The 27,103-nt window shown below is 44.1% G+C and overlaps 1 protein-coding gene across 1 annotated transcript in view; it reads right to left on the reverse strand.

Moving 5' to 3' along the window:
• MMP28 (matrix metallopeptidase 28) overlaps positions 1-27,103 on the reverse strand; it is an 85,800-nt gene that overhangs the window by 19,283 nt on the left and 39,414 nt on the right. Inside the window, exon 3 of the mRNA XM_088446325.1 lies at positions 13,514-13,680. Coding sequence (XP_088302451.1) covers positions 13,514-13,680 — 167 coding nt within the window. The remainder of the gene's footprint in view (positions 1-13,513; positions 13,681-27,103) is intronic.

Genomic DNA, 27,103 nt, shown 5'->3' on the forward strand with positions numbered 1-27,103 from the left:
CAGTGCACCTGAAGATGTGTCAACAAATCAGAACAGATATATGCAAATGACCCATTTGTTATGGTGTTTGGTGTAAATATATAACTATTACTCCCGGTGCTGTAAACATTGATTTGTAGGGGATGCTATTGGGGCGGAAATAACAAAGAGAAGGGATAGACAGCAAGGGATGCGGTTTATAGACGGCGGACTAAATGCCGCCGGTCTATATCCTGACAGGAGGAGCCAGACAGGGGACTTAAAATAGGCATCGAAATACCCCTGGGGCTAGGTTAGTGTTAGGCACCCCACCCGGAGGGTCAGGTTTAGGGTGCGGGAAGGGGGGTTAGATTTAGGAACCACCGGGGGGGGGGGGGGGGTTTAAGATTAGGCACTACCCCGGGAGTTTTAGGGTTAGGCACCCCTAAGGGAGGGTTAGGGTACTTACCAGCCGGCGTCGGGATCTTCTCCTGTCGGGATTTAAACCGGCTAAACAGCAGTCAGTATTTCATACTGATTCCGACAGCAAGATAGATGCTTGAACAGGAAATACAATGTGAGTCTTCATATAAGACTCCACACTGGCACAGCCTAGTACTACAGTGAGGTCCCTGGTGGCCTGGTCCTGGATATATCTAATATTAATGCACTGCCGAAATATCGCAAGGAAATTATTGCACCAGCGTACACATTTTCCTGATTTCAGGCTGCGCTCACAGTGGGTGTATCTAAAATTAACATAATAGGCAGGGAGGGGGTGCGATTATGAGACCAAAACAAGCCTACGTGAATATTTTCAGAGCTATCACGTCCGTTCATTTCTGAACTAAAAGGTAAAAGGACGTATGCTTGTGTCCACTATCAATTGCTTTACTACACAGCCCAGCAAGTTGTGGAACTACACACTCCAGCAAGCCAAGCCTTGCTGTATAGGTGGTGGAGTAAAGGTAACAAAATGTCGGATATGTACATGTGAGCGTGGCACACAGAATGCTTCCTGAACTTCCTAAGTGTAAGTATGCATGCCCAGAGAGGCAGCCCCAGGTTTGATGTACAATCATAACAACAGTGGAAGGTGCATACACAGCACTTTCGGTATGACCAGGCCCTGTCAAATCGGATAAAAATTAAACTGCACAGAAGATGTGATCCTCCGATTCGACCAGTTTTCATCCGACAAAACAGGAGCGATCTTGCGTACACACTCTTTCGATAACGAACAAACGGTTCGAAATCGAAACAACGGGCCGACGATTGTATAGGTGTGTACCCAGCTTAAGTGAGATTATCTCCAGAGTCACATTGTGCAAAAGTATAAAATGTTGTGTCCAATCTCTTTTGCTGACATTTCATTAGGTGCAGCCTTTACATAGGAAAATATGGTAAATGACCTCTGCTCTACTGTGATCAATGAATGAATCCATTAATCACTACAAAACATTGGTCTTCTTTTTCACGTTGTAAAATTAAAATCTCAGCATTTTTCTGCATTCCCAACCTAAGCCCCGGGGTGTGGTTTGTTCTATTCAGGTTTGGGGAAAAGGGTGTGTACTGTATGATGAAAGCAGGTGACTGGAAGCCAGAGATATACAGTCAGCTGATGTAACACAAACATCAAACACTTAACTTGATTTAAACACATATGTATCTGTAAAGCCACAGAGCATGTTCATTGCATATAATACATAGACTGACACCATTATGAAATGAACAGTTTATAGTACACTTGGTGGTCTATTCATTATCACTTAATTTCTACAAAAGTAGGTGAAAAATAAGAGTTATGGTATAACATACCTTTGTTAACTCTTTTTCTTCGAGGTCCATGGGGTCCACAGCCATTACGTTGGGTATAAATCCTGGTCACCAAACAGTTAACACAAACAAGCTCTCTGCTCCCAGGATGCACCGGGGTTCCTCCTCATATACCCCACCCCCTGCCTCAGGTAGCCAGTTCATTACCAAGCTCAAGCAGGCGGAGACAAACAAAGGGTAAGAAAGAAGAAACCCATAACTCATGAGTCAAGACTCGAGAGGAGAAACTACGGAAACCTCCCCCAGAACTACAGGTGAGTCTGGGTGGGTGTCCTGTGGACCCCATGGACCTTGAAGAAAAAGAGTTAACAAAGGTATGTTATACCATAACTCTTATTTTCTTCTTCGGGGTCCATGGGGTCCACAGCCATTACGTTGGGGATATCCCAAAGCACTAAACCTACGGGTGGGGACGCTCCTGACTCTCGGAAGAGAGGAGAACCCTACGCCCGAAGGAGGCATCCTGAGAGGCAAAAGTGTCAAAGGCATAACAATTGACAAAGGTGTGGACGGAAGACCATGTGGCTGCCCTGCAGAAGTATTCAGCCGAGGCACCCCAGCAGGCCGCCCACGAAGGCCCCACTGACCGTGTGGATGTACCATTACTGAGTCTGGCACCACCAGACTACTCTGACCTGAGGAATCGTCATATGAATCCATCTGACCAGGTATCGGCTGGCCAGTCTTATGACTGTCATGCAGTACAAAAAGGAACCTACTTCCTCATGCTGTTGGCGCGATCCACATAATTATGTAGCGCACGGCCAACATCCAAGGAAAGCCTCACCTACCGAGAGGCTTGTAGTCTGAAAGCTGGGACCACAATCTCTACATTCATATAGAACCAGAATACCACTCTTGGAAGGTATTCCGCCCTAGTATGAAGTACCGCTCTCTCCCGATGACTTGGGAAAGCGGGAAGAAAGTGCTGCTAGATCAGAGACACTCCAGTCTGACGAGAAGAACATACTCGAGAAATCTAACCCCCTAGGGCCACATTTTCTCAGTTCACCCCAGAGAACATACAAAGTTTTAATAATAATCACTGATATCACCTGGTTACAATTGTCCCTCGATAGTTTCCACAGTTCGTATACTTTAGTATGGGGATGTTGAAATTATGAAATTCATCAAGTTCCGAAAGAGCATTTTTTTTCGGAACTTGTCAGTGATGCTGTACGCCACCCTGAGATGGGGCACAGCGATCTGAAAGATCCCTCCTTGCTGTGTCATCTTACCTTGCTGGAGCTGCCTCCCGGCTCCCCGAACTCTCACCAGTGAGCCAGGAGCAAGGGAGAGGACACAGCAGCAGCAGCAGCGGGGGACTGGTGCTGCGGAGCTGCATGATGTCAGTGGGAGTCTGTGATGTCAGTGGGAGGCTCGCGGTGGCTGCAGCTCTGCAGCGGCGGGGGGGGTTTCAAATGAAAGGCGGCAGGGTCAGCCAGGGACCAGCAACGAGTGGAACAGGTGAGCGTACAGGGGGGAGGGGGGTTGGACTCCTTCTGCTGCTTCACTGTCTTTTTGCAGCCTGTCTTCAAGCTGTGCATGTGCAGCTTGAAGACAGGCTGCGAAGGTACAGTGAAGCAGGATAAATGTCCCCTTTTTCCGAAAAGCTGTCTCCGCAAAAGGAAGGAAGTGATAATTAAGTATTGGAGACACAATGAATGTCTCCAATACAAGGATTTAACTTGCAGCGAGTTCAATCCTTAGTTATCACAGGGGATTTGATCCCTGTTTGTATATTGAACTCTATACTGTATAGATTATTAAATGATGCATGCTTCTCAACAGAAGAGAAAAGTGCACAGAATTCAAAATAATAACCAACCTACACATGAAATTCAGTTGGCACTCCCGAATCACCGCAAGAGGGGGCAATATTCCCGGTCCGTTGCCGCCCACGGAAAATATCTCCCTCCCTCCCCACAGCCATTGTGAAAGTGGGCAGTCCGGGGGGGATGATGTGATTCACGCTGAGTTGCATAATCATAGCCCTGCCCCCTGCGCCAAGTGTGATATACCCATATACATAGTTATTTATAGTTCCATATACACTGCTACCCTTTATTTGTTCTTTATTTTACTTTCGATAAACTCAGGACATATTAATACTTAATAGTAATATTATACATTACATAGACATATGTACATACGAAATCGGTATGAAATACCGTCGGAGGAAATGCCGGCTGTCAATAAACTGACAGCGGCATCCCGATTGTTCGAATCCTGACAGGGGAACGGAAAGTAATGTTCCCCTGTCCTATTTACCCCCTAACCCTAATCCTCCTTTTTTGTACCCTCATACTAACCCGCACCCTAACCCTCCCGTTAAGTGCCTAAACGTAACCTCCCCCTCCTTAGTGTCTAACCCTAACCTCCACCTCCCGGTGGTGGCTGGACCTAACCCCCCCTGCTTGGAACCTAACCTCCCCCGTCCCGCAGCCTAACCCTAAGTCCCCCTGGGGTGCCTAAACCTAACCCTCCACCCCCCCCCCCCCCTCCACGGCTGATACTTACCTTGCCCCAATCTCCTTACTATCAGGATTCCAGAAGCCGGGGTTTTCGTGTCAGCATCCCCAGTCATTTTGGGATTCTGGCGCCGGTGTTCTGTCAGTGATCGAGATTCTGGCGCCGGGATTTCGGCAGCCGCCATCCCGATCGTCGCAATATTAACTACATCTCGTAAATACAGTACTTATACAGTACATACATATATGCACATTTAGGGCCTGATGTACTAAGCATCACATCCACGATGCCGTACATTCCTCCTATTATCGGTTACATACCGGCGATAATATCACCGGTATGTACCTAGAAAAGCGATTAAAATCGCAAAGGACAGCTCTCCTGGTAAGAGCTGTCCTTTGCGATAGAGGGACTTCTGGGTTTATGACCTAGAAGCCCCTCTGGCGTCCTTCTGTGCATGTGTAGAATGGCGCATGTGCCGCGGGAGTTGCTTGGAGGGACCCTATTGGAGGCACAGCTGTGACTGAGATGCATGGTATCACTCTGGAGGCCATACTCGGATGGATGGAAAATCTGCACCTGCTATAGGGCTGGTTCAAACATCAATGGTGCAGACTGATGGTGGTGTCTAAAGACACACCAGGCAGTATTAAAGCATCTACAGATGCTGACATTGGCTGTCTCATGCCGGCCATACACTAAGATTTTTTTTATACGATGTGCATGATTTCGATCAATCGCAACGATCAATCATGCATATCGTGTGTGGTTTGGCATACTGTACGACGGCGATGTGCGTCCCACATCGGCATCATAGATCTTATGGAAAACCCATAAGATCTGCGATCCGTCATGCTGTTAAATAGGTAACCAAAGCATCTTGTAAGATGCATCGTTTACCATTCACAGCAGCATGCGATGCATCGGGCTGAATTTGAAAACGTACCGTGGTGTCGTACGCTTTCAAATCGCCTCGTGTATGGCCCGCATTAGTCCTTGTACATTCATATACAGGGAAGTACACACAAGAAAAAAGGACTTTGAGGATGACGTTGTTGTGCTATTTATCAAGCACCGAAAACAGAACTTTGGCTCGCTCCCACCTATGGTAAGAGGGTTCGGAGTAAAAAGAGGAATCCAATTGGATCCCTCCACCTCCTCTGGCCCTCAAAGTGCAGGTAGCATATTTGTAGTAATATTGCCGGGAAAGGACTCTGCAGTGTAAACTTTCGGTGCTACTATTACTGTTAGTTGGGGGGAATGATAAATAACCCCAACACCTGTTCCTATCTTGCTGCAAACAGGAAAATTAGGTTTCAGCACATGTATCACTAGATTAATAAATAGGCCCCATAGTGAGTATATTAGATGTACAAATAGGTGTACAAATAACACTAGTTCCTTCCAATACAATGGTAGTGGTTTTGCAATATGCAATATGCACCTACAGACTATGGAAACAGTGGCAAACGCAGGATTTCTAGAGAGGGGTTTCCAAATGCTTGATTTTAAAGCAAGTGTGACCAGTCCATGAAGAGGGCATAATCATTACTTAACCAGCTATAATATATGTCATACGAAGATATGTAATAATTCTGACATATACAGGGCCAGCAATCACAGTATGCCATTATACAGTATGTGGAAGTAGGGCCATCCTGCCTGAGCTAAATGTTATTATTTCAGATGTGGGCTCCATTCCAGATCATTTGAGCAAGTTCATCTTGATGGGGGGCGGGATATAAAAAGAATCTTGCACTGCCCTGGACATATATGTACAGCTTGGTCTCCTTATGGGGATGTAGTTAATAAACCGGTGGACTAAATGCCGCCAGTCTATATCCCGCCTATCTTCATCCCGACGCCAGACCGATTGAGGAGAGTCCGGCCGTCCCTAGCACTTATCCGCGGGATTTTTAGGCGTCGGTGGGGGAGACTTAGGGTTAGGCACCACCCTGGGAGTTTAGGGTTAGGCACCCCTAAGGGAGGGTTAGGGGGGGAGAGAGGGGAGGGTTAGGTGACTTACCTGCCACTGTCTGGATTTTCTCCTGTCGGGCTGACACTGTCGGGGTTTGAACTGGCAAAAAAGGGCGGCCAGCACTGGATAATGTATTATTGCAGTTTACACCATTAATAAGTTACCCTATGGATGGTCTATATCAGTGCCCTCCTAACAGTACATGTTTTCCAGATCTCCTAGTTGGTGCACAAGTACTGTATATTCAATGCTACTTGACACATTTTAAAATATCAACAGGTGGTGCTAATTATTTAATTTGTGACACTGAGGGGATCTTAAAAGCATGCAACTTAAGTATTATAGGCTATTTCTATTGTGGACATCATGATGTGGGTTAGGAGTGGGGTTTCCAGGCAACCAGAACCCCCCATGCGTTTGCCTATGGGAAACAAGTCATGTATGAAATGTAAGTTTCTATTTATACATGTCCCTGAAGATGGACCTAACATTATAAAATCCCACTAAAAAGTATATATATTGGAAAACATATTAAGTTTGAATGTACCAGGATAGAACAAGAAAACGACATATGGTTATCATTTCCCTTGCCTATTTTTCCAATCTATTAAACAGATGGGTAAAAGACTAAGATAATATGTGGAAACAATATCAAGACTTGAGTTTCACTTTAACGAGAGATCTGACTGTAACTAATTACATTATTTCAGATTGTATGTTCTATTCTTCAATTACAGTAAACATTAACAGTGTATCTTATATCTGAGGAAACTGTGTAGGCCTTTATTTACTGAGGGAATTAATTGGTCCTGTGTTGTTCTGCTTGGATGAATGTGATGTAAACTGGGGAGGTCCACAATTAGGGATTCTTTGGTTCCCATTTGACACAAATGGCAAAGGGGAAAAAGAAAGGAATTGTTGAAACTGGCTAAAGGTCACCAAAGACGGAAATACAGAGTTTTCATCTAGAGCATGAAGGTCATACAAAGCGGACATGGAACAAGGACAATAATTCATTGAAAACACAAATCATTACGAGTGTGTTTTTTTGTTTTTAGTTCTTGAAAATAATGATGAAATTATAGAATTAACTGCTAATATAGAAGTGACAACTAAAAACACTGGTGTGGCCCGACTCTCCCAAATAATCTACTTGTGGTTTAAAGAGCCACACTTCAAATATCTAATCTAAAGAAAAACAGAATATCATGCAATTAATTATATTTTCAAATACATGAGATTTACTTAGACTTTAGTAATTTTGTTAATATTAATAAAATGTTAATAAAACAAATCATAATGAAAAACTAGTATTTTGGACCTGCCATTCACCTGGTTGGTTACCATTGTGTCCGCAATTGAGAGGTTTCCCTCTCTCTTTCCCATTATTCACCCAGGTCTACAGATCTTCCTCCCATGTCTCTCTCTCTTCCATTTCTCTTTATCTCTCTGCCACTCTTCCTCGCATTTTTCTCTCTCTCCCTCCCATCTCTCTCTCACTCCCACCTCTCCCTCTATCTCTCTATTCCTATTCCTCCTTTCTCTCTCTCCCCCTCTTCCTCCAATTTCTCCCATTCTCCAATCTCTCCCTCTACCTACATCTCGCTATCCCTCTTCCTCCCATCTTTTTCTTCCTCCAATCTCTTCCTCTACCACCATCTCGCTATTCCTGTTCCTCCCATCTCTCTACCTCTTCCTCCCATCTTTCTCTCTCACTCTTCTTCCCATCTCTCCCTCTTACTCCATCTCTCTCTCCCTCTATCCCCCTCATTAATGTACAATCAGTTTTGCTCTCCTGAGTGTGCGCTGAACTGTGCAGCTGTGATCGTACACACCCCCCGCTTCTGCACCATGTTTTTTTTATCACCTAGCTGTGTCTGGTCCTGGTTGTGGCTCTCCTCCAGGCTTTAGACACTTCAGGAACAGAGTCCTGGGTCCTACCAAGACACACTGCACAATGTGAAACTTCATGGGTGGTGTGGAGCCCGGTTCATGACCCTTTTCTGATTGGGGTTTGGGACCTTCTTCCTCTAGCTAGTAGTGGTAACATGATTGTATCCTCGCAACCTGTGTGTTTATGCTTTGACTGCTTGAAGAAGTGGACCGGCACAGAGAAACAGGATGTAATCAGCTGACCGGTGGCCGCGAGGTCTGAATGCCGACGCTGATATCCAGACAAGGGAGTTAAGATAGGTGTCGGTACTGACACCTATCTTAGTCTGGATGGCGGAAAGCAGACTGACGGATGCCTGAACGAGGTAAGTCTGGGTCGCCCGTCCTCTTAGCTGCTGGGGGGGGGGGAGAGAGGGTTTAGGTACTAAGGAGGGGGACTTAAGTTCAGGAACTAACAGGGAGGGTTAGGGTGCAGGGTGGGGAGGGTTAGGCTACCAGAAGGGAGGGATAGGGTTAGGGGGGCAGGGTAAGTATACTTACCCGACCCCTGTTGGGATACCAACCATCGGGATGCCGCTGTCTGTAATGTAACAGGAGGCATCCCGACAGCCGGCATATCATACAGATTCCCAGAGACACACCTAGCATATTTTAGAGGGACTTTTTGTTTTATGCTTTATTTTTGCATTTTATGCCATTTATTTTACTTTACTTTATTATACTGTGGTCTTATTTCCATTTTATTGTTTATTGATTCTTTTATATATGTTTTGATGCAAATATGAAATAACGACAAGTGTGTACTCTATTCTCCATGACAATTTGCTAATTATTTAAAAAGAGCTACTGCAGGTTTATTTCCTTGACTCTAATCATAAATAAACTGATTTTTCTGTTGAGGAGTGCACTCTCAATAGTAACTACAGAGGTGTGCTGCTGCATATACGCGATCTCCGACCTAATGCACATTCTGCGAATGCACACCTTATCACATGTTCTCTTCTCTCCATACTCCAAAGTAACCAATAAGATTAAACAACATTTATCTAGCACCTTCTACAAGATAATAGCTAGAATCTGATTGATTGCTATGGGCAAAATCTCCACTTCTAAAAATCCGCACTTTAGTACATATACCTCTTAGAGTCTCTCTTTAGGAGACAGTGCATCAAAGATACTAGTTCTACATACAGCAGTGGCGATACCACTACACACCATCATGTCACCATTGCTGGCCGTACTACTAGTCCCGCTGCATGCACCTGGAGATTTGCACTACAAACACCACATGCCACCTGCATTAGCCTGTTTCTGGATGAATCTGTCTCCCATTGCATGTTTCTGCATTGTGCTGCATCAAACCTGTGTTGTCTCACATCCTGCTGTTCTACCTGTGTAATAAACCAATTCCTGGTTAAAATATTAATTGTGTGGACTGAACTCTATCACACACCATGATCACCTATCAACATGTATGTGCAGAATAGTGATACCAATAACATAGCTGTAACAAAACAGAATAAAAGGATCGGAGTCAGTAAATAAAAGACCTTTAATCATACCCTGGGTGAAAGTGTACAGTTTAAATGCAAGTTTGGGATTCGCCAAGATAATGGATTCACAGACCTACGCTACAAGGAAGTTCACAAAACATATGTAGTTTAAGTGGGAAAAATTGTAGAAAGTCACTAGTGATCCCGGTGAAAACTCCAACCCTGATGATGTGCATAAGGCCACGGGAACCATAGGTTAAGCTGTAGAGTATGTGTATTACATTTTTCACAGAAAGGTGACAGCATATGAAATGCAGGTAGCAATAAAGACGTCCTATGAAGACAAAAGCTAGGAGATGGAGACAGAGATGGGAGGAAGAGGGACAATGAGAAAGATGGGAAAAAGAGATGAAAGGAAGAGAGACAAAGATACTGTATGGAGGATGAGGTGCACTTTGTACTGTCTACTACCGAAGCAGAGTATGTGGCACTCACAGAAACAGCCAAAGAGGCTTGTGGCTGAAGGAGACTGTGTGAACTGGGTCTTTTTATTCCAAATTACACTATCGGTATTGCATGCGACAATAAAGGTGCATTTAAATTATCTTGCAGCACCAAACACTATGGCCAGTCTAAGCACTTGCCATAAGACACCATTTCATAAGAAAGCTGGTGGACAGCATTTTAGTCAGAGTGTTTTATGTAAATAGTAAGGGAAACCTTGCAGATATGTTAACTAAGGGTCTGATGTCAAATGTGCTCAATGCCTTACTACCAAAATGTGGACCGGAGTGCATTAAGAAATGGTGATATGGTATGTTATTCTCGTGTCCTCTTGTGTTTTATTTACAGAAATGTCTTATTGTCATGTAACCAGAGACAGCCATGAGTGTGGAATGGGGTGTTGAGGAGTGAACTCCACGCTGTCTTCGTTGGTCCCACGTCCACAAAGTAACAGAAGTGAGCTGCTGTACATGCACAACCTCCAACCCAATGTGCCTTACCTCACATTCTTCATCCTCCGAACAGTTAGGTGCCTCTGAGTGTCTCTCTCTTTCTTAGACAGTGCTTCAGAGATACCAGTACCACATACAGCAGCGGCAATGCCACTATACACCACAATGCCACCACCACTTGCCGCATTACAAGTCCCACTGCCACCACTGCATGTATCTGCAGGTACTACAGACACTGCATGCCCCCTGCATAAACCTGCTCCTGGCTGATCTGTCTCCCATTGTGTGTTCCTGCATTGTGCTGCATTAACCCTGTGTTGACTCACATACTGCTGTTCTACCTATTAACCAATCCCTGGTTAAGTTATTCATTGTGTGGACTGACCTCCATCACACACCGCTGACACCTACAATATCAACATAGGTTCTACCAATAGTTTCAAACTTTATGTGAGTAAGGTACTGAGAATCACAGTGTCTCAGACACCCCTTCCATAAATTACTTACATTCATGTGAAACAGAGGTATTACCCCAAAAATAATTAGTGTCATAGACACTATCGCTAGTTGAATTTTTAAACAGAATTCCAGTGTCATAGACACCGTCTCTAGCAGATTTTTAATTACATTTGAATGAAGTATTCTTATCAACACGGGAGAGTACTTTTCATTTTACAACCTGTGTGTCCTGGCAGCCAGTGAGAGCTGTGAGGGGAGAGAGGAGGTGGGGCCTCCCCCAAGTCTCTTCTGCACAACTGCTTAGCCAGACAATCACAGCATTAAATAGTTGATGCTGTGTTGTTGTTTTTTACTACTCCAATCAGGGCTATGCATGGCATTGGATTGTGGTTGGGTTAGCGTCCAGCCTACTGTCATTTAAGATGTATTTTTCTATGTTCTTCTTATCCACTAAGCCTTGTCATTTCACTGTAGCTTACATATGAGCTTTTTTGGTGGATATGCTGATAATGTAATCACTTGAACAGGTGGACGGTCCTTAAAATTATGGTGAAACTCAATGTTTGCCTAGTACACAAATACTTGCAAGTGATTAAACCAAATATAAATAATATATTCCATAAATTGTCATTGTGTTCCTATTTTTAATGCACTTTGTCGTATATGTTAAGAACCATTCATTCAGATAATCTGCTTCAATTGTAAAGTGGATGTAGCTGTTACATTCAATGTTTCCTAATAACATAGGGAATTTAATGCTGGGTACACACTGGCAGATATATAGGCTCAATTGAACGGCCGATATATCGTGTGGTCGTCGGCCAGTGTGTACCAGCGATAGGTACAGTGAAAGACGTAGTTCACAGACATATCGTGTCGGCTGTGCTGCATAGCCGATGCCCAATATATAATATCTGCAGATATATTGGGGCATCGTGCTGTGTGTACGGGCGGTCAGCCAACCGCACATACACTGTCAGCAGAGGCCGCGGGCAGGGGGCGCGACACGTCAGACGACAGATGATTGTTGGTCAGTATGAACAACCATCATCTGCAGCTATATCTGCAGATCACTATCTGCAGATATACTGTATCTGTTGTTAGGTGTGTACCCAGCTTTTAAGAGTCTTGGGGCCTGATTCATTACCGTTCTCAGGATGTCAGTGTGTTTGAACGCTAGTTACAGGGGCGTGCATAAATTATCAACTGCAATGCCATACGCAGCTTGGGCTTTCATTGCGTGAAGTTAGCAATTTCTGAGTAAGGTCAGAGCTTGTGCAAGTGTGCGTGAGGCTGCAATGGTACTCTATGTTACCTATGGTTTCACAGACTTGCTAAGTATTACGGATGTGTGTAAGGTAAAGTGAGCCTCCTTATGTTTGGCTGTGATGGCACTCATTAGCATATTTTCGCAGTGAGACTGTATGTACTCCATACTGAATCAGGGCCATGGTTGGTTCTTTTGCAATGTATCACCCAAATTTCTGAAATCTACTAATGCTTATACCTGACCAAGTTTATTACTATTTAGACACTGGAACACAAAAGCTGCTCCCAATACACGTCACAATTAGTCTGCTTGTTTCTGCACGTACATACCTGTAGAATTATTATGTAGGTATCTATACTCCAGGCTACCCCCCAATCATTGCAAATTATAATCTGCCACTGTACTGTACCTGTTTCAACATGGAAGCAGCATTGTTTTTATGGTTCACTCTGACTCGAGATCACAATGGCCCCAGGACACTGGTCAGAGGTTACCCATAATGGTGCTTGTTTGTGAGATCGTAGAAACATCCTTAAGAATCTATTCACGTTTCATGATAACCGCAACATAAAACCTCTCACCTTGTAATCTTGTATAGGTTGAGTCTCCCATATCCAAAATGCTTGGGACCAGGGGTATTTTGGATAACGTAATATTCCGTATTTTGGAATAATTGCATATCATAATGAAATATCTTGGGAATGGGATCCAAATATACACACAGAATGCATTTATGTGTTATATACACCTTATGCACACAGCCTGCAGGTACTCTTATACAATATTTTCAATAATTTTGTGGCTCAAGCAAAGTTTGTGTACAGAAATTAAATTAATTTATGTTTCATATACACTTCTACACACAGCCTGCAGGTAATTTTATACAATATTTTTAATAATTTGTACCTTAGACAAAGTTTGTGTACATTGAACTATCGAAAATCAAAGGTTTCATTGTTTCAGTAATTCCAAAATAATGCCGTATTTCGGAATATTTGGATATGGGAGACTCAACCTGTATAACAAATACTGTATCTTAAAATAATAGGTCTTTAAAAAAAATGGGTATAATTATTTATTTATTTTACCTAAATGCAGATGGAGGAAATTATTTTACAATAAAGTATGTGGTTTAAGAGAATTCAAGTTAGCCTTAATTGCGGAGGACAGCTGGAAATCATCATAAGGTCTCACTTACTTTTCATTGTATATCGCTTCCTGCGGTGATTTGTGTAAAGAGCACTGTCCAGCAGCCAGTTTGTTTGACTAACATCCTTCATACCACATCTTGGCAAATGCATATGATGTACTGTAGCTTCATTCAGTTCCCCACTGACTGGAAGGTGTGAAGACCATTGGAAATCTCTGTAATCATACAACAAGAATGCACTGTGAACAGAGCAGTATACAATATTACACCCATATTATTAACTGAAGCAAGAGAAGCTGGATTTTGACTTCTCAAGAACAACAAAAGATCCTAGCCTGTATCTACAGACTCTGCAATAGCTGCTATTTATTTTGTTGTTATACGACACATATCTTAGAGCCTTTGGGTGTGAATTCAATTGGAAGAGAGTTTGTGAAAGTAAATTAGTATCATAAAACTTGCAAACATTGCGTGAGTGTGCACACAGAGAAATGCAAGATTCACTTAGAAATGCAGATTTGCAGCACTTGCATTAAGGTTGCGTGACTTTTCTACAAAATGCGACCTGGGAGAAGTGCAAGAAAAAGTGGGGAAAGTATCCTGGACCCCAAAATAATTGCAACTCATTTTGTATTTTTTATTAATAGTCGAAAAATGATAGGGAACAAATCTTTACAGTATTTTGGGTTGCAGAAAAAGGTCAGGAAAGTGATTTTTATTGTGGTGTTTTTATACAAGTTTGTAATTAAATTCTTTGTTTGTACACTGTACAGTACCCTTCCTAAAGTTCAGAGTGAAAGACTTTCCCATAATGAGAGGTGCAACTGAGTGCTAGCAAATGATATTCCAGAAGAAGACTGAAGCCCAGTGAGAGGCAGGAGTCAGTGATACCACTGCGAGTTGTGGCGAGTTTGGCATGTGCAGGCAAGCCAACTGCTGCCAGCCTGGATCTGAAAGTGAATTGTGTGAATGTCCACTATGAGAAGCATCCTCTGAGGAGCATGTGTATACAGGCTGCCCAACCTGTGAGTGAGTGACCCAGACACAGGAGCTGATGGCATTAGGTTCCCTGGAACTAGACAGAAAAGCACAGAGTGACAATCACAATCAGCAAGAATGTCAGCTGTGGGGACAAATTATGTGACGTGCTAGTACCCAACAACTACAGATGTGTCCTTTTATACTGTGGCTTCAGTCGCGCCAAATAGCCCATCTCTGTGAGCTAGGCCCTGTGCGACTCGGCCGCACCGAGCATATTTTGCACTCACAATGTGCGTCTTCTTATCTTAAGTAAAAAACTGCAAGCAACAAAACTCCATTGCTAGCATACACAGATCAATGGGGCTTGTGATATTTGTACATCTATCTGTGGGCGAGTCTGAATCTGTGTAACAAAGGCTCTGATGCCAGCAGCGCGGCTTTTCAATATGCCAAGTTTTCGTTGTGCTTCATCTGTGACTTTATACGTGAGTAAAACCAATTACTGTGCAGTTAAAGTTGCAGCCTAGCGTTTCTGGTACACTGTGAGGGCCTTTTCGCTGTGCCTTCAATGCAACTAAGACACAAAATGTAAAGAAAAACAGTGCACTCAGTTGCCCTGGGTGGAATCGGTATGAAATACCAACGGCTGAATAGCCGCCGGTTCTCATACTGACGCCGGAAACCCGAAGGGAGAACATCCCGACAGCGGCTCATAAGTGTGCTAACCCATCCCTGTCCTCCCCTAACCCTCCCTAATCGTCCCTTGGTGGGGCCTAACCCCAAGTCCCTCCCGGGGGTGCCTAACCCTAACACCCCCTTCCCCTAGCTTAACCCCAGCCCTCAACAGGGGGTGCGGCTGCAACCTAACTATCCCCGGCTTACCTCGTTCGGGATGTCGGCTGGCGAGGTTTCGGCGTGCGACTAAAGATAGGCGTTGGCATTTTAACACCTATCTTTATTCCTGGGTCGGTCTTCTGCCGTCGGGATTCCAATGGCCGGCATTCCGGGCGACTGTAAACTAACCGCATCCCGCATAGGGGACCTAACGCCGTGTGGCATATAGTGCTCAGTGTATGAGGACATATCTGTATGATGACTCTGGCTAGCGGGATGTCTGGAACGGCAATTTGCAGCTAGGATCGATGCGCCAGTGCTGCCCCAAGTGTCCTGCCGTGTTCACAGGTGCTCCGGGTGCTAGCGGCCCCCGCCCTCTATACATGCAAAGGGGACAGTACAGGGCACAGTAAAGCCCTGTTGCGGCGCTGGTTTTCTGTATAGTATGGTGGTCACTAGTATGCTCTCTATATTGTAGATCAGTCTTTTTGATCCACTCAGTATTTTATGTGACTAGGATGCTCTAAGTTTTGGTTACAGGTAGGCAGAGGCAATGTGTTTTTTTCCTCCCCTTTTACACAACTAGGGAAAATGTATTTTAACTCCACCTACATTTGTGTTGAAACTGCAAACAGTTGATTTGGTCCCACTCACATGATGCCACTCAATTTATTCTAGGGCCACTTTAATTTCCTAGTCAGTCACTGCCTACAATAAATCTTTATGCAACCAGAATTTTTTTTTACTATAACTGCCATCACAGCAGTTTTCAGGTCTTTATGAGGCTGCATCCTTTCAGTCACATACAGATGGTTAGTGAATGTCCCTTTACTATGCCAGATTGAAGACAGCTGGGCTCTGTATGGAAAATAAAATATCCTGTTAATAAAATGCACACCAGGTGTGCAAAGTCGTGACAAAGTCAGTGTGCACACCAATAAAGGGTTCTCTTTTTTCTGTAAAACATTTAGGAAATATATGTTGAATCAAAAACATTAGTTGTCAAAACAATATACCAAGTAGGGATGTGCGCCGGACCATTTTTGCCGGATTTGGATTTGGTTCTAATTCGTCGTCCGGCTTTGGATTTGGATTTGGATTTGCCAAACTGCGGTGACTGGCTTTGGATTTGGATTTGGATTTTTTTTACAAAAATTGACAAAAAAAGCTAAAATCACATAAATTGGTCTTTTTTTTCTTCCTAGAGTATTATTAACCTCAATAACATTAATTTCCAGTCAATTTAGACCATATCACAGCTTATAATATTGTTTTCAACATTATTGGCCAAAGGTTGCAGTGAGCTGACTGGTTACTAAGCGACAAAGCAGCGGCACAATGACACAGACACCACAGTATAAAGCACATCTATGACACATTGCCACACAGCAGTGGCAGAAATGAAAAGTAGTGCACCCACCCAGTGGGTACGGCCAGCAGAGTCACAGTACTTGTTTACATAGTGGGCTACGGCCCAAAGAGTCACAGTGCACAATCTTATTCACATTACACCGCACATAGGGCCTGATTCACATTACACCATAAAGTAGTGTCTCTTATTTATGTTACGACACACAGTAGTGCCCCTTTTACACAATGCCCACAGTAGTGCCCCTTTTACACAATGCCCCCAGCAGTGGTGCCCCCTATGCAGTCCCCTTAGTAGTAGGGTCCCCTATACAGTGCCCCCAGTAGTATGCCCCCCAGTAGTATGCCCCCCATTAGCATGCCACCCAGTAGTATGCCCCCCATTAGCAGGCCCCCCCAGTAGTATGCCACCCATTAGCATGCCACCCAGTAGTATGCCCCCCATTAGCAGGCCCCCCCAGTAGTATGCTCCCCCAGTAGTATGGCCCCCCCAGTAGTATGCTGCCCCAGTAGCAGGCCCCCCTCAGTAGTAGGCTGCCCCAGTAGTAGCCCCCCTGTAGTATAGCCCCCCCTGTTGTATGGACCCCCCAGTAGTAGTAAGCCCCCCCAGTAGTATGGCCCCCACAGTAGCAGGCCCCTCAGTAGTATGGCCCCCCCAGTAGCGGACCCCCCCAGTAGTATAGCCCCCCCCAGTAGCAGGCCCTTCAGTAGTATGGACGCCCAGTTGCAGACCCCCCCAGTTGTATAGCCCCCCCAGTAGCAGACCCCCCCAGTAGTATAGCCCCCCCAGTAGCAGGCCCCCCCAGTAGCAGACCCCCCCCAGTAGCAGACCCCCCCCCAGTAGCAGACCCCCCCCCAGTAGCAGACCCCCCCCCAGTAGCAGACCCCCCCCCAGTAGCAGACCCCCCCCCAGTAGCAGACCCCGGCCCTTGCACAACTTTCACAAGTTAAAAAAAAAAAAAAAAACTTACCTGATTCCTGATTCCCCGCTCCCGCGCCATCCGCTCTGCTGAGCCTGTCACACACTGCGGAGGGAGCCGGAAGACGGAGCTCATGTGTGAGCTCCAGCCGGCTCCCTCCGTGCAGCAGCCAATGAGAGTCTGTGTGACTCTCATTGGCTGCTGTAACAAACACACAGCTGCCGCTGGCGGCTGTGTGTTTGTATCTGTGTAGGGCAGACCGCTATCACAGCGCTCTGCCCTACACAATAGGACACCTGATGTCGGATTCTCTAGTGAGAATCCGACATCAGGCGGCCGCCGTTCGGCCCCGAACGGGGATCCGAGTCAGGCGGTGAACACCCGAACAGGGTTCGGGTGGACTCGAATCCCCAATGTTCGGAGCGGTCGGATTCCACAGAATCCGAACCGCTCATCTCTAATACCAAGTCTCTTATAAAATAACAATAAAGGTGCATACACACACACAACGATTTTTTTGAACGATTATTGATGCAGATATCGTTTATCGTTCAAATAAATCGTTCACTTTCTGAGTTAAAACGATGAACAATTATCTTTCATGTGCGTTCACATTTGTAGTTTAGTCAGACTGACCAACTCAACGATTTTCAGTAAGGAAATATGCAAAAATAGTTTGTAGTTAAAAAAAAATCGTTCATTATATTTAGTAAATCAACGATTTTAGTAAACGATTTTCGTTTGAAAAAATGAACGAAAATAGTTTACTAAAATCGTTCATTTACTAAATCGTTGTGTGTGTAAGCAGCTTAAGTTAACTGAACTAACAGAGGCTAATATAGGAGACACATTTCCAGACACAGATAGGAGAGTTGTGAAAAATATAAATCAACCAAATGGGTTATGGAGGAGTAAAAAATGCCATTCCCTGTATGTAATGTATCTAACTTAGCACGCTATAATGCAAGTCCCATACAAAGCCAAAATAGCATTGCTTACACATTAATCATAGAAATGCCTAATTTAATACTCATTTTCATCTATATTTTACCAAGCAATTATACTTTTATGCAGCTTTTGCAAATAGTTTTTCAGACACAACTCTGAATAACTAAGCTTTCAATCTGATGCCCGTGGCACCATGGACACAAGAATGCAAAAACTGGATTCAACCCATGATCTCCAGCAAACCTGGCAGTGTCATTATTAAATGGTCATTGCTCTTAAGCACTGACCTTCTTTCTCCCCTCATTTTAAACTTTAGCTACTTAAATTAAGTAGGACAATTTTTTTTTTCCAAAATGATTACTAGCATTGGGAGGTCACTATAGGCAATGCATGGAAGCAAGTATACAAACATACAAGCAGTGTCGGACTGGGGCATGACTGGAAATGCAATGGTAAGGGCCCAAGCTTAAAGAGTGTGGCTAGCCACTAGAGTGGGTGTGACCAGCCAAAACAGATGGACTTAGCCAACCATTAGAGAGGACATGCAAAGAACAGGACCCCTTTATACAAGAGAGGACAGGGGTGTGTCAGCACCATAAAGTTTGATCCGTAGTAGGGCTAATCTTAGTGTAGTTTCCATAGAATCAAATCAAACAGCCAAGTGTAACCATGGTCCTGCTCCACCCCTAGAGGAGGGGTGGGCCCTCAGGCAGTGGGGCCCACCGGGGATTTCTCCTGTAACCCTGTTGGCTAGTCCGACCCTGCATACAAGTGGGTATGGTCTCATTGGAAACAGTGGGTCTATGGGACTGATTCGGAGATGTACACAAACCTAATGGTTTGCGTACATCTCCAATGGCAGGAGGGCTGCGCATGTGCAGAACTGGTGATGCGTCGTCACACGCAGTGCCCTCTAAGCCACTGTCCGATTTACAGGCTGCGGCCATTTGGAGGCGAGGAGGGAGCGGCGCTGCTTGCTTTCCGGCAAACAGGGGCATGTCGGATCCATTTTGTGGGAGTGCCGAGGCCAGTGACAGTCTTCCAACGTAGATTTACTGGCCTCCCAAGCGGGCAGAAGGTGGCCATGTATGTGTAATATATGTATGTGAGGGTGAGATGTGCAGCTCTTGCACACCACAGAGGTGTGTGGGAGGGTGAGGGGAGTCTGTGACCGGCAGGAGCTCAGGACCCCACAAATGGAAGAAATAAAAACACAAGGAATTGCGCTGTGCAGTAAAGTGAAATATAATAACTAGTGCACAAACTATCATCACTGAGTGTGACCAGATCCCCTGGTTGTGTAACAATAATCAAATTATATGCACCAGCAGTATAATAATCAGAGCTCTCAACATGGTCTCCTGCAGGGTGAGGTGATACTTGGTATTGGAAGGAACAGGAGCAGGGGGCGCAGGAGGGTGCGGCAGCTGATCTCATTATTATAGTATAATAGTGATAATTGGTACCAGCAGGATTGAACTTTGATATAAGACCATGGGACTCCCTCCTCACCCAGAAGTTAACTGTGCAATCCAAACTGATATATATGCCCCTGTTATTCCTGCAAGGTTCCATCTTAGGAAGACTTCTGCTCAGTCTTTATAACTTGACAGGGGTGGAGTAACCAGAAATTCCTGGGCTCCCTGCACTCTGTTTCTAAGGGCACAGTCACACAATCAACAGCTGTGCTCTTCTGCCCTCCTCCCCATCACTCCCCCTCCCGGTTACCTTGCTGCCCGGAGCACAGCTCCCACCACAGGGCACACAGTCACACACCCTGAGCACTACTACTAACTACTTACATGTGTCTGGGCAGGGGGGGAAAGAACAAGCCGCTGCTGCTGCCTCTGACACAGGAGAGAATAAGAAGCACTTGTCTCTGCCTGCACTGATGACTCACAGCCTGGCTCTGCTGGGAGAGACGGGAGACGCTACCCACAACACTGCAGTGCATGGCCAACCTATTTTGCATACTGACATCAGGCCGATCACATACGGTCACACTCTTTACATCACTGCACTCTTTAGGTAGAAATGTAAAAAAGGGGCACTTGCAAAGAAACTCTGAAAACAGACAGATAACGGACCATCATAATTCAATATTGTTGGTAGGGTCATGCACATGACTAGACTCTTAACAAAATTCACATTTTATTAAACAACTGTAGACCAAGCTTGTTAATTGCCAAAACCAGGGCACCAATGTTACAAGTGGTCATATTTTTAGATGGAATCGTAAAATCAATAGGGAAACTCCTAAAACATACAACTACCAATACATATCTTCAGAAGCCGAATTATCAGGAACGGAAGATATTGACCTCCTCACAAGCGGTCCAGGTGCTTCCTCTTTTTTAGAGAATCTCCGAGGATCAGGTGCACAATACAGAACACAAAGAGGAAACGTATGAGGAGGGTGAAGAAGAACAGGGGAAGAAAGATTATGGGAAAGCCCAATGCCCCAACGACAGTCCCAGCGGACCAAGCAAAGGAAATAATTACAGATAACTTGCAAATCATAAATCTTTCCAATATTCAATTATCGGATGATCATATTTCAGTCCTACAAAAGGGTCTTACTTTTTCTCCCACTACAAATTTTAACAGGTTTAAATGGGAAAAAGATTTACATCTCTTTGGGAGAAAATTACTCCTTAAAAAGTTTTTTGCAACAAAGGATAAATCCAATTTTGATTCTAGCCAGGATGACATGTCTAAATCAGACGAAGGAGATATTACATCATCACTACATCATATGGGACGTTCCACTATGGAACAACTACTCCTGATCTTTTTCCAACATGGTCTGAAGAAGAAAAAGCAAAATTAAACATATTGGATGAACTTGGAGAGGACATACAATCTGAGGAGACTGAATATTTTATTGTACAAGCCAGACCAATTTGCCAAAGAAAGTCCCCTTTTTTCCCCTCAGGAGAACATCTGTCCTGAAGTCCGCATATTCATGGATCTAGTATTCAGAGACATGGACAAGTTAACTAAGAAAACCTGTATTGGTTCTAGTTGGGAAGGACATCGAAACTTGAACAAACAAGAATATAAAGCTTTGAAAGAAATCAGTGAACGGCCAGGAGTAGTAATAAAAGCCTCATATAAGGGAGGGAATGTGGTCATTTGGCCTACAGATATGTATCAAAAGGAGGCCTATCGACAGCTTGGGGATGCAGAGTGTTACCGACACAATGTTTAATCCCATACAAAATCTTATGTCCCGTTATAATGGGATAATAGATGAAGCAAAGGCAAATGGAGTTATTGGGAAACAAGAACATGAATTTCTCCAGGTGGTCCACCCCAGGATTCCAACATTTTATTTATTACCTAAAATACACAAACATGGAGTGGAAACACCTGGAAGACCCATAGTGTTGGGGATAGGAGGATTATCAGAGCAAGCAAGTATTTTTGTGTATACACACTTGCGACATCATGTGACCACTCTTCCTTGCTATGCTCAAGACACTTCTGACGTCCTCAGATGGATACATGACATCACATTGGAAAAAGGCCATTTTCTAGCTAGTATTGATGTCGAATCATTATACACCAGCATTCTTCATACTCAAGGCATTGAGGCTACATGATTCTTTCTAAACATGGAAGGTACCTCCGACTTCAATGACTTGGTTCTGGAACTTCTATCGTTTGTTTTGAATAACAACTATTTTGTTTTTAATAACAAATTTTATTTACAAATAAGGGGGACAGCCATGGGAGCTGCATGTGCTCCCACCTACGCCAATCTATTTTTGGGGTGGTGGGAGCATTTTTGTGTGTTCAAAGAAGTGAACGAGGTATACACCATGCATGTTCCCATGTAGGTCCGATATATTGATGACATCTTTGTGATATGGACGGGGACAATGGAAACATTTCAGGACTTCATGATGAAGCTTAATAACAATAGTCTTAATCTCAAATTTACTTTTGAGATTCATCCTGATACCATAAAATTTTTGGACCTCAAACTCACCATTGATGAACAGGGCAATCTGATATCGGACCTTTATAGAAAACCTACCACAACTAACAGGGCTATTCAATATGGGTGCGATAACATCGTTTTTGCGTTAATATCGGAGGTATGACGTCATTATCGCAGGTTTTACTTTTACATCGTATTCAATTTCAAAGACTTATCGCAGTTTTGAAAAGTCTTTGATAAAAAACGGGGATAAGTTTTCACCATTGAATAGGTGTCGAAAAAAAGTGCAGAATTGGGGTTTAGGGGTGCAAGCTTAAAAAAAATAGCCTGCACCCCTGGGAATGACATTTAAAAAAGAACTGTCAAAAAAAAGTTTTAAAAAAAATAAAAATAGGGACACCCCAAAAAATTAATTTAAAAATTGGGGTGAAAAAAAAAATGGGAAAAAATTGTTTAACAATAGGGAAATGGGTTCAGGGCTATTCTGCAAGTATGCGGCAGATGTTTTCTAGAATAGAATTATAGCAGCAGGTGCACAAATGCAGAATTTTTAAAAACTTACTTTAGGGACACCAAAATATGCTAGTACCCATTTTCATGTACCCCAAATTTGATGGGACCACTTAAAAAAACGAAAAAAATAACCTAAGTGCTCTTCTGCATCACTTATTCAATGTCGGGAAAAAAACACCTGCTGCGGCTATTTAAATCCCCGACTTTAAATTAAAGGCTAAAACGGGGGTACCCATAGTGTTCCCCCATATTTTTACAACTTTAGGGGGGTCTTACAATTATTTTAAGGAAAAATTTGTAACTTTACGCAAATCCAACTTCGGAGTTTCCCGTTTTCGTTAATTTTATATTGAATACGGGGATAAGCGGGAGCGCGCACCATACCTTAACGCAGAAAAAAACTCCGATATGAAACGTTAACTTCGACAGTGAAGTTAACGTTTCATATTGAATACCCCTCTAAGTCTCCTACATTACAACAGTCATCATTTTCCACCAACCATTCATAACATCCCAAAAGGCGAATTTCTGCAATTGCGTAATAATTGCTCAGATGAGAAAAATTTCAAAATTCAATGTGAGGACCTGGGCTGACTAGTGGTCAGGGGCGCTGCTTCGGCTGGGGGGCCCGATGAAAGGGCTTCCCTGGCTGTGGTATCAGCCCCCTGCTAGAAAGAGTCCAGTGTTGGTTCTGGAGATTACAGGGGAACCCTACATATTTTTTACCCTGAATTCCAGAACCAGGACAGGATCAGTGCTGGTTGTGCTAAGTACAGGGGGAACCCTATGCAATTTTTCCTCTGTACTTACACAACTAAGACTGGAAAACTGAAAAGTCCAGGGCTGGTTCTGTTTTAGGGGCTGACCTACGTAACTTTTGTATTATTTAACTATTTCTAAGCTTTTTACAGTAAGATACATGCATGCATCTCACTGATGTATGCATGTATCTGTAAAAACAAACTGCTCATGCTGAAAATTAAAGCATGAAGCAGTTCTATTCAGTCGGGGCTTTGAAGTTCGTTTTTAAGTGGGATTTGCTGTTCGATTTGTACATGAACATGCAAAATCGAACAGCAAATCACTGTTCAAAAACTAAACCAAATCGAATTTGTTTTAGAAAATGCTTCTAAAATAGAATTGTAGTAAATGAGGGATTTGAAAATTTGATTCGATTTGAGGAGAGCCAAATGGCACATCATATCGAAATGTAAATAGAATTTTGATAAATATACCCCTCAGTGTTTACTGACCATGCAGCAGATTCTCTCTTTCCTGCTCTCCGCACCATCAGGTTGTTTACACTTCACTTAAAAGTCATTTGTCACTCTCTCCCTCTGGGCATAGGCATTACACTCAGGTTACAATTCCCCTGAAGCTGTCCAAACACTGCACATTAATTGTGCAAACCAGCTGACCAAATGACTGGCATAAATGATTATCGTTCAGTATATGGCACTAAACTATAATTATTTACAGTCTGCAAATGGCTGAAAAATGGTCTGGAATGTTTGGTTGTCAAACTTGTCCGATCAGCCAACTTCAGACTTTGTATAGACATCACCTCTATACATCTTGCAGTGTATGGAGGCTCTCCAATTATCGTCTCATCGCTCCAACCATTGTCTATGTTGGCTGCACAATAATGTGAAGTCTATGGCCAGCTTTACGTTTGTTTGTTTTTTTTTCTTGGGGAGAACTCTACTTGCAACTTAGGCCAATTGAATCTGTCACACATCAGGGTCTTAACAGCAGCTGCACTCACATGACCTTCCCAGCCAAGAGGCGGTGGTGCGCCCTATTTAAACCATCTCCTGTGTCCAGCTATTTGCAAGAACAACTCTTTTCTCTCTGGGAGCAGGCTCCTGGTTGCAGTGGCCGCCAGCTCTGTTCCAGTATTTGCATCAAACTCAGATTTTATTGTCCTGCTCTTACAAACTGCATCTGCATCTGAATCAGCTTCCAGTATCCTGCGCTTACAAAGTGCATCAACATCTGAATCCAGTGTCCTACATTCTAGTGCATACTGACTCTAAAACCGGCTACCTGTGTATAAGTGCTTCCTGCACCCATTCAGTTTGCATTCATCCCAAGCATCTACCATCTGGGCAGGCCTAGCGACACGGAGTACAATTGTACCGGGCCCAGAGGTCCTAGGGGGCACCGGAGTGTACCGTTGCCTGCACTGCTGCTGCAGTGATCAGCTGGGTGCAGGCATGAAATTAACTGCAGCCGCATGCTGCATATACATTACTTATACTAGCAGGGCCGGCCCGGTCTGTGTCACACTTACTGTCTGCTGCAGGTGCTTGGCGAAGCTCAGCACTGTGGTAGGGACGGGGCTGCTGCCTGATGACTCCTCGGATCTCTCAGCCAGTGATCCAAAGAGTCTGATGCAAGTGGAAGGGGTATACAAAATATATGATCGGGGATGGGACAGGAGAGTGTGAGAGGGAGGATGGGGGAAGCACAGTGTGAGAGGGGGGGGTAGCACAGTGGGGGATGGGAGGGCACACAATGAGGGATGGGAGGGCACAATGGGGGATGGGATAGCACAGTGTGAGAGAAGGGATGGGAGAGCACAATGGGGAGTTTGATAACACAGTGGGGGGTGGGGGATTGGATAGCACAGTGTGAGGGGGGATGTGATAGCACAGTGAGGGATTGGATAGCACAGTGTGAGAGGGAATGAGATAGCACAGTGTGAGAGGGGGATGGGATAGCACAGTGGGGGGATGGGGGATTGGATAGCACAGTATTGTGAGAGTGGGGATGGGATAGCACAGTGGGGGATGGCAGAGCACACAGTATGGGATGGGGGTCACAATGGGTAATAGAAGAGCACATTGTGGGATGATGTATAAGCGAGTATAGTGTCAGATGGGGGAGCACAGTGGGATATGGAGCTTATGTGTAAGAAATAAAAAAAAATATTATAATATAATATAAAAATATGCTTATATAAAATATGCTTATGCAGAGGAGCGAATACCAGCCCCATGCTGCTTAGGTTAAGTAATTTGAGAATCAAGTAACCGGCAGAGTTAAGCCAGAACCGAGAGACAAGAGGGGATCCAGCACATGACAAGCTGAGGAAAAGACACCCAAGCAGAGATGCAGCAGCAGGCATACATAGAATAAGATCAGTGTGGAGGGACACTGTGAGGGCATGGAGGGAAACTGTGGGGGCTCAGAGGTTCCCCAGAAATACCACATATAGGGTAAGGCAGACTCTCAAGCAACTGGCCTGTTTCTGCCAGAAACCCTGGAATGGGGGCCCCTAAAAGAATGGGTGTACCGGGCCCCATGATTTCTGTTGCCGGCCCTGCACCTGGGCTGTTCAGCACTTGGCATCCATTACAGCAGGTGTCCCACTACACATCCATCTTTCAGTACTGTGCAGCACTCCACTTTCATCATCTCCTGCAGGCTAACAATAGTACTAAAAGCACTTTACAGAGTCAGGTAGTAGATGACCACAGCACACTATAGTTCTGAGTACAGTATCAACAAAGATTATACCAGTCATGCTTCCAGTACACTATACAATTTTGTCCTAAAAACTATTCGCTTGATTCAGAGATGGACGCTAACGCAATCCCAGCTGCAATTTGGTATGCGATCGCAGCTTAATAAATATGCTAATAGTTCCAAAGTTCACCCGAGCATAGGGTCACCCACTGACACAAAGCTCTCATGCTGCGTATGTGAGCACAACGGCTAATTTATGCACGCCCATGTAATGGCAATTAAACGGTAAGACACACCTGCGTTTTTCTGAACCCCCCCCTGTTAACTCCACCAAATGCTGACTACCTGTCACTCACTTTGCAAACTGGTTCTCTGTGTGAGCGGAATCACAACACAATCTACAAATTCCCAGTGATGTGGCAGCGTCATTTTGAGCTTGGCACACTATCAGTGTGTGGGTATTAAAATGCTTCATAATCCTCAGAATACAAATGTTCAGGTAGACATTACTGGGGAACCCAAATTGAAAAATTATTTAGTTATAGGACTTTATTTTCAAATTTATGTTTTAAGGATACCCAAACAGGAGGCCTACATACAGGAGGTATCTTGCATAAATATATACACTCAAGCCACTTGAACAGCAGCCAACATAGA

Source organism: Taudactylus pleione, unplaced genomic scaffold (assembly GCF_031769625.1).
Source record: "Taudactylus pleione unplaced genomic scaffold, aTauple2 ptg000397bl, whole genome shotgun sequence".
Classification (NCBI taxonomy): Eukaryota; Metazoa; Chordata; class Amphibia; order Anura; family Myobatrachidae; genus Taudactylus; species Taudactylus pleione.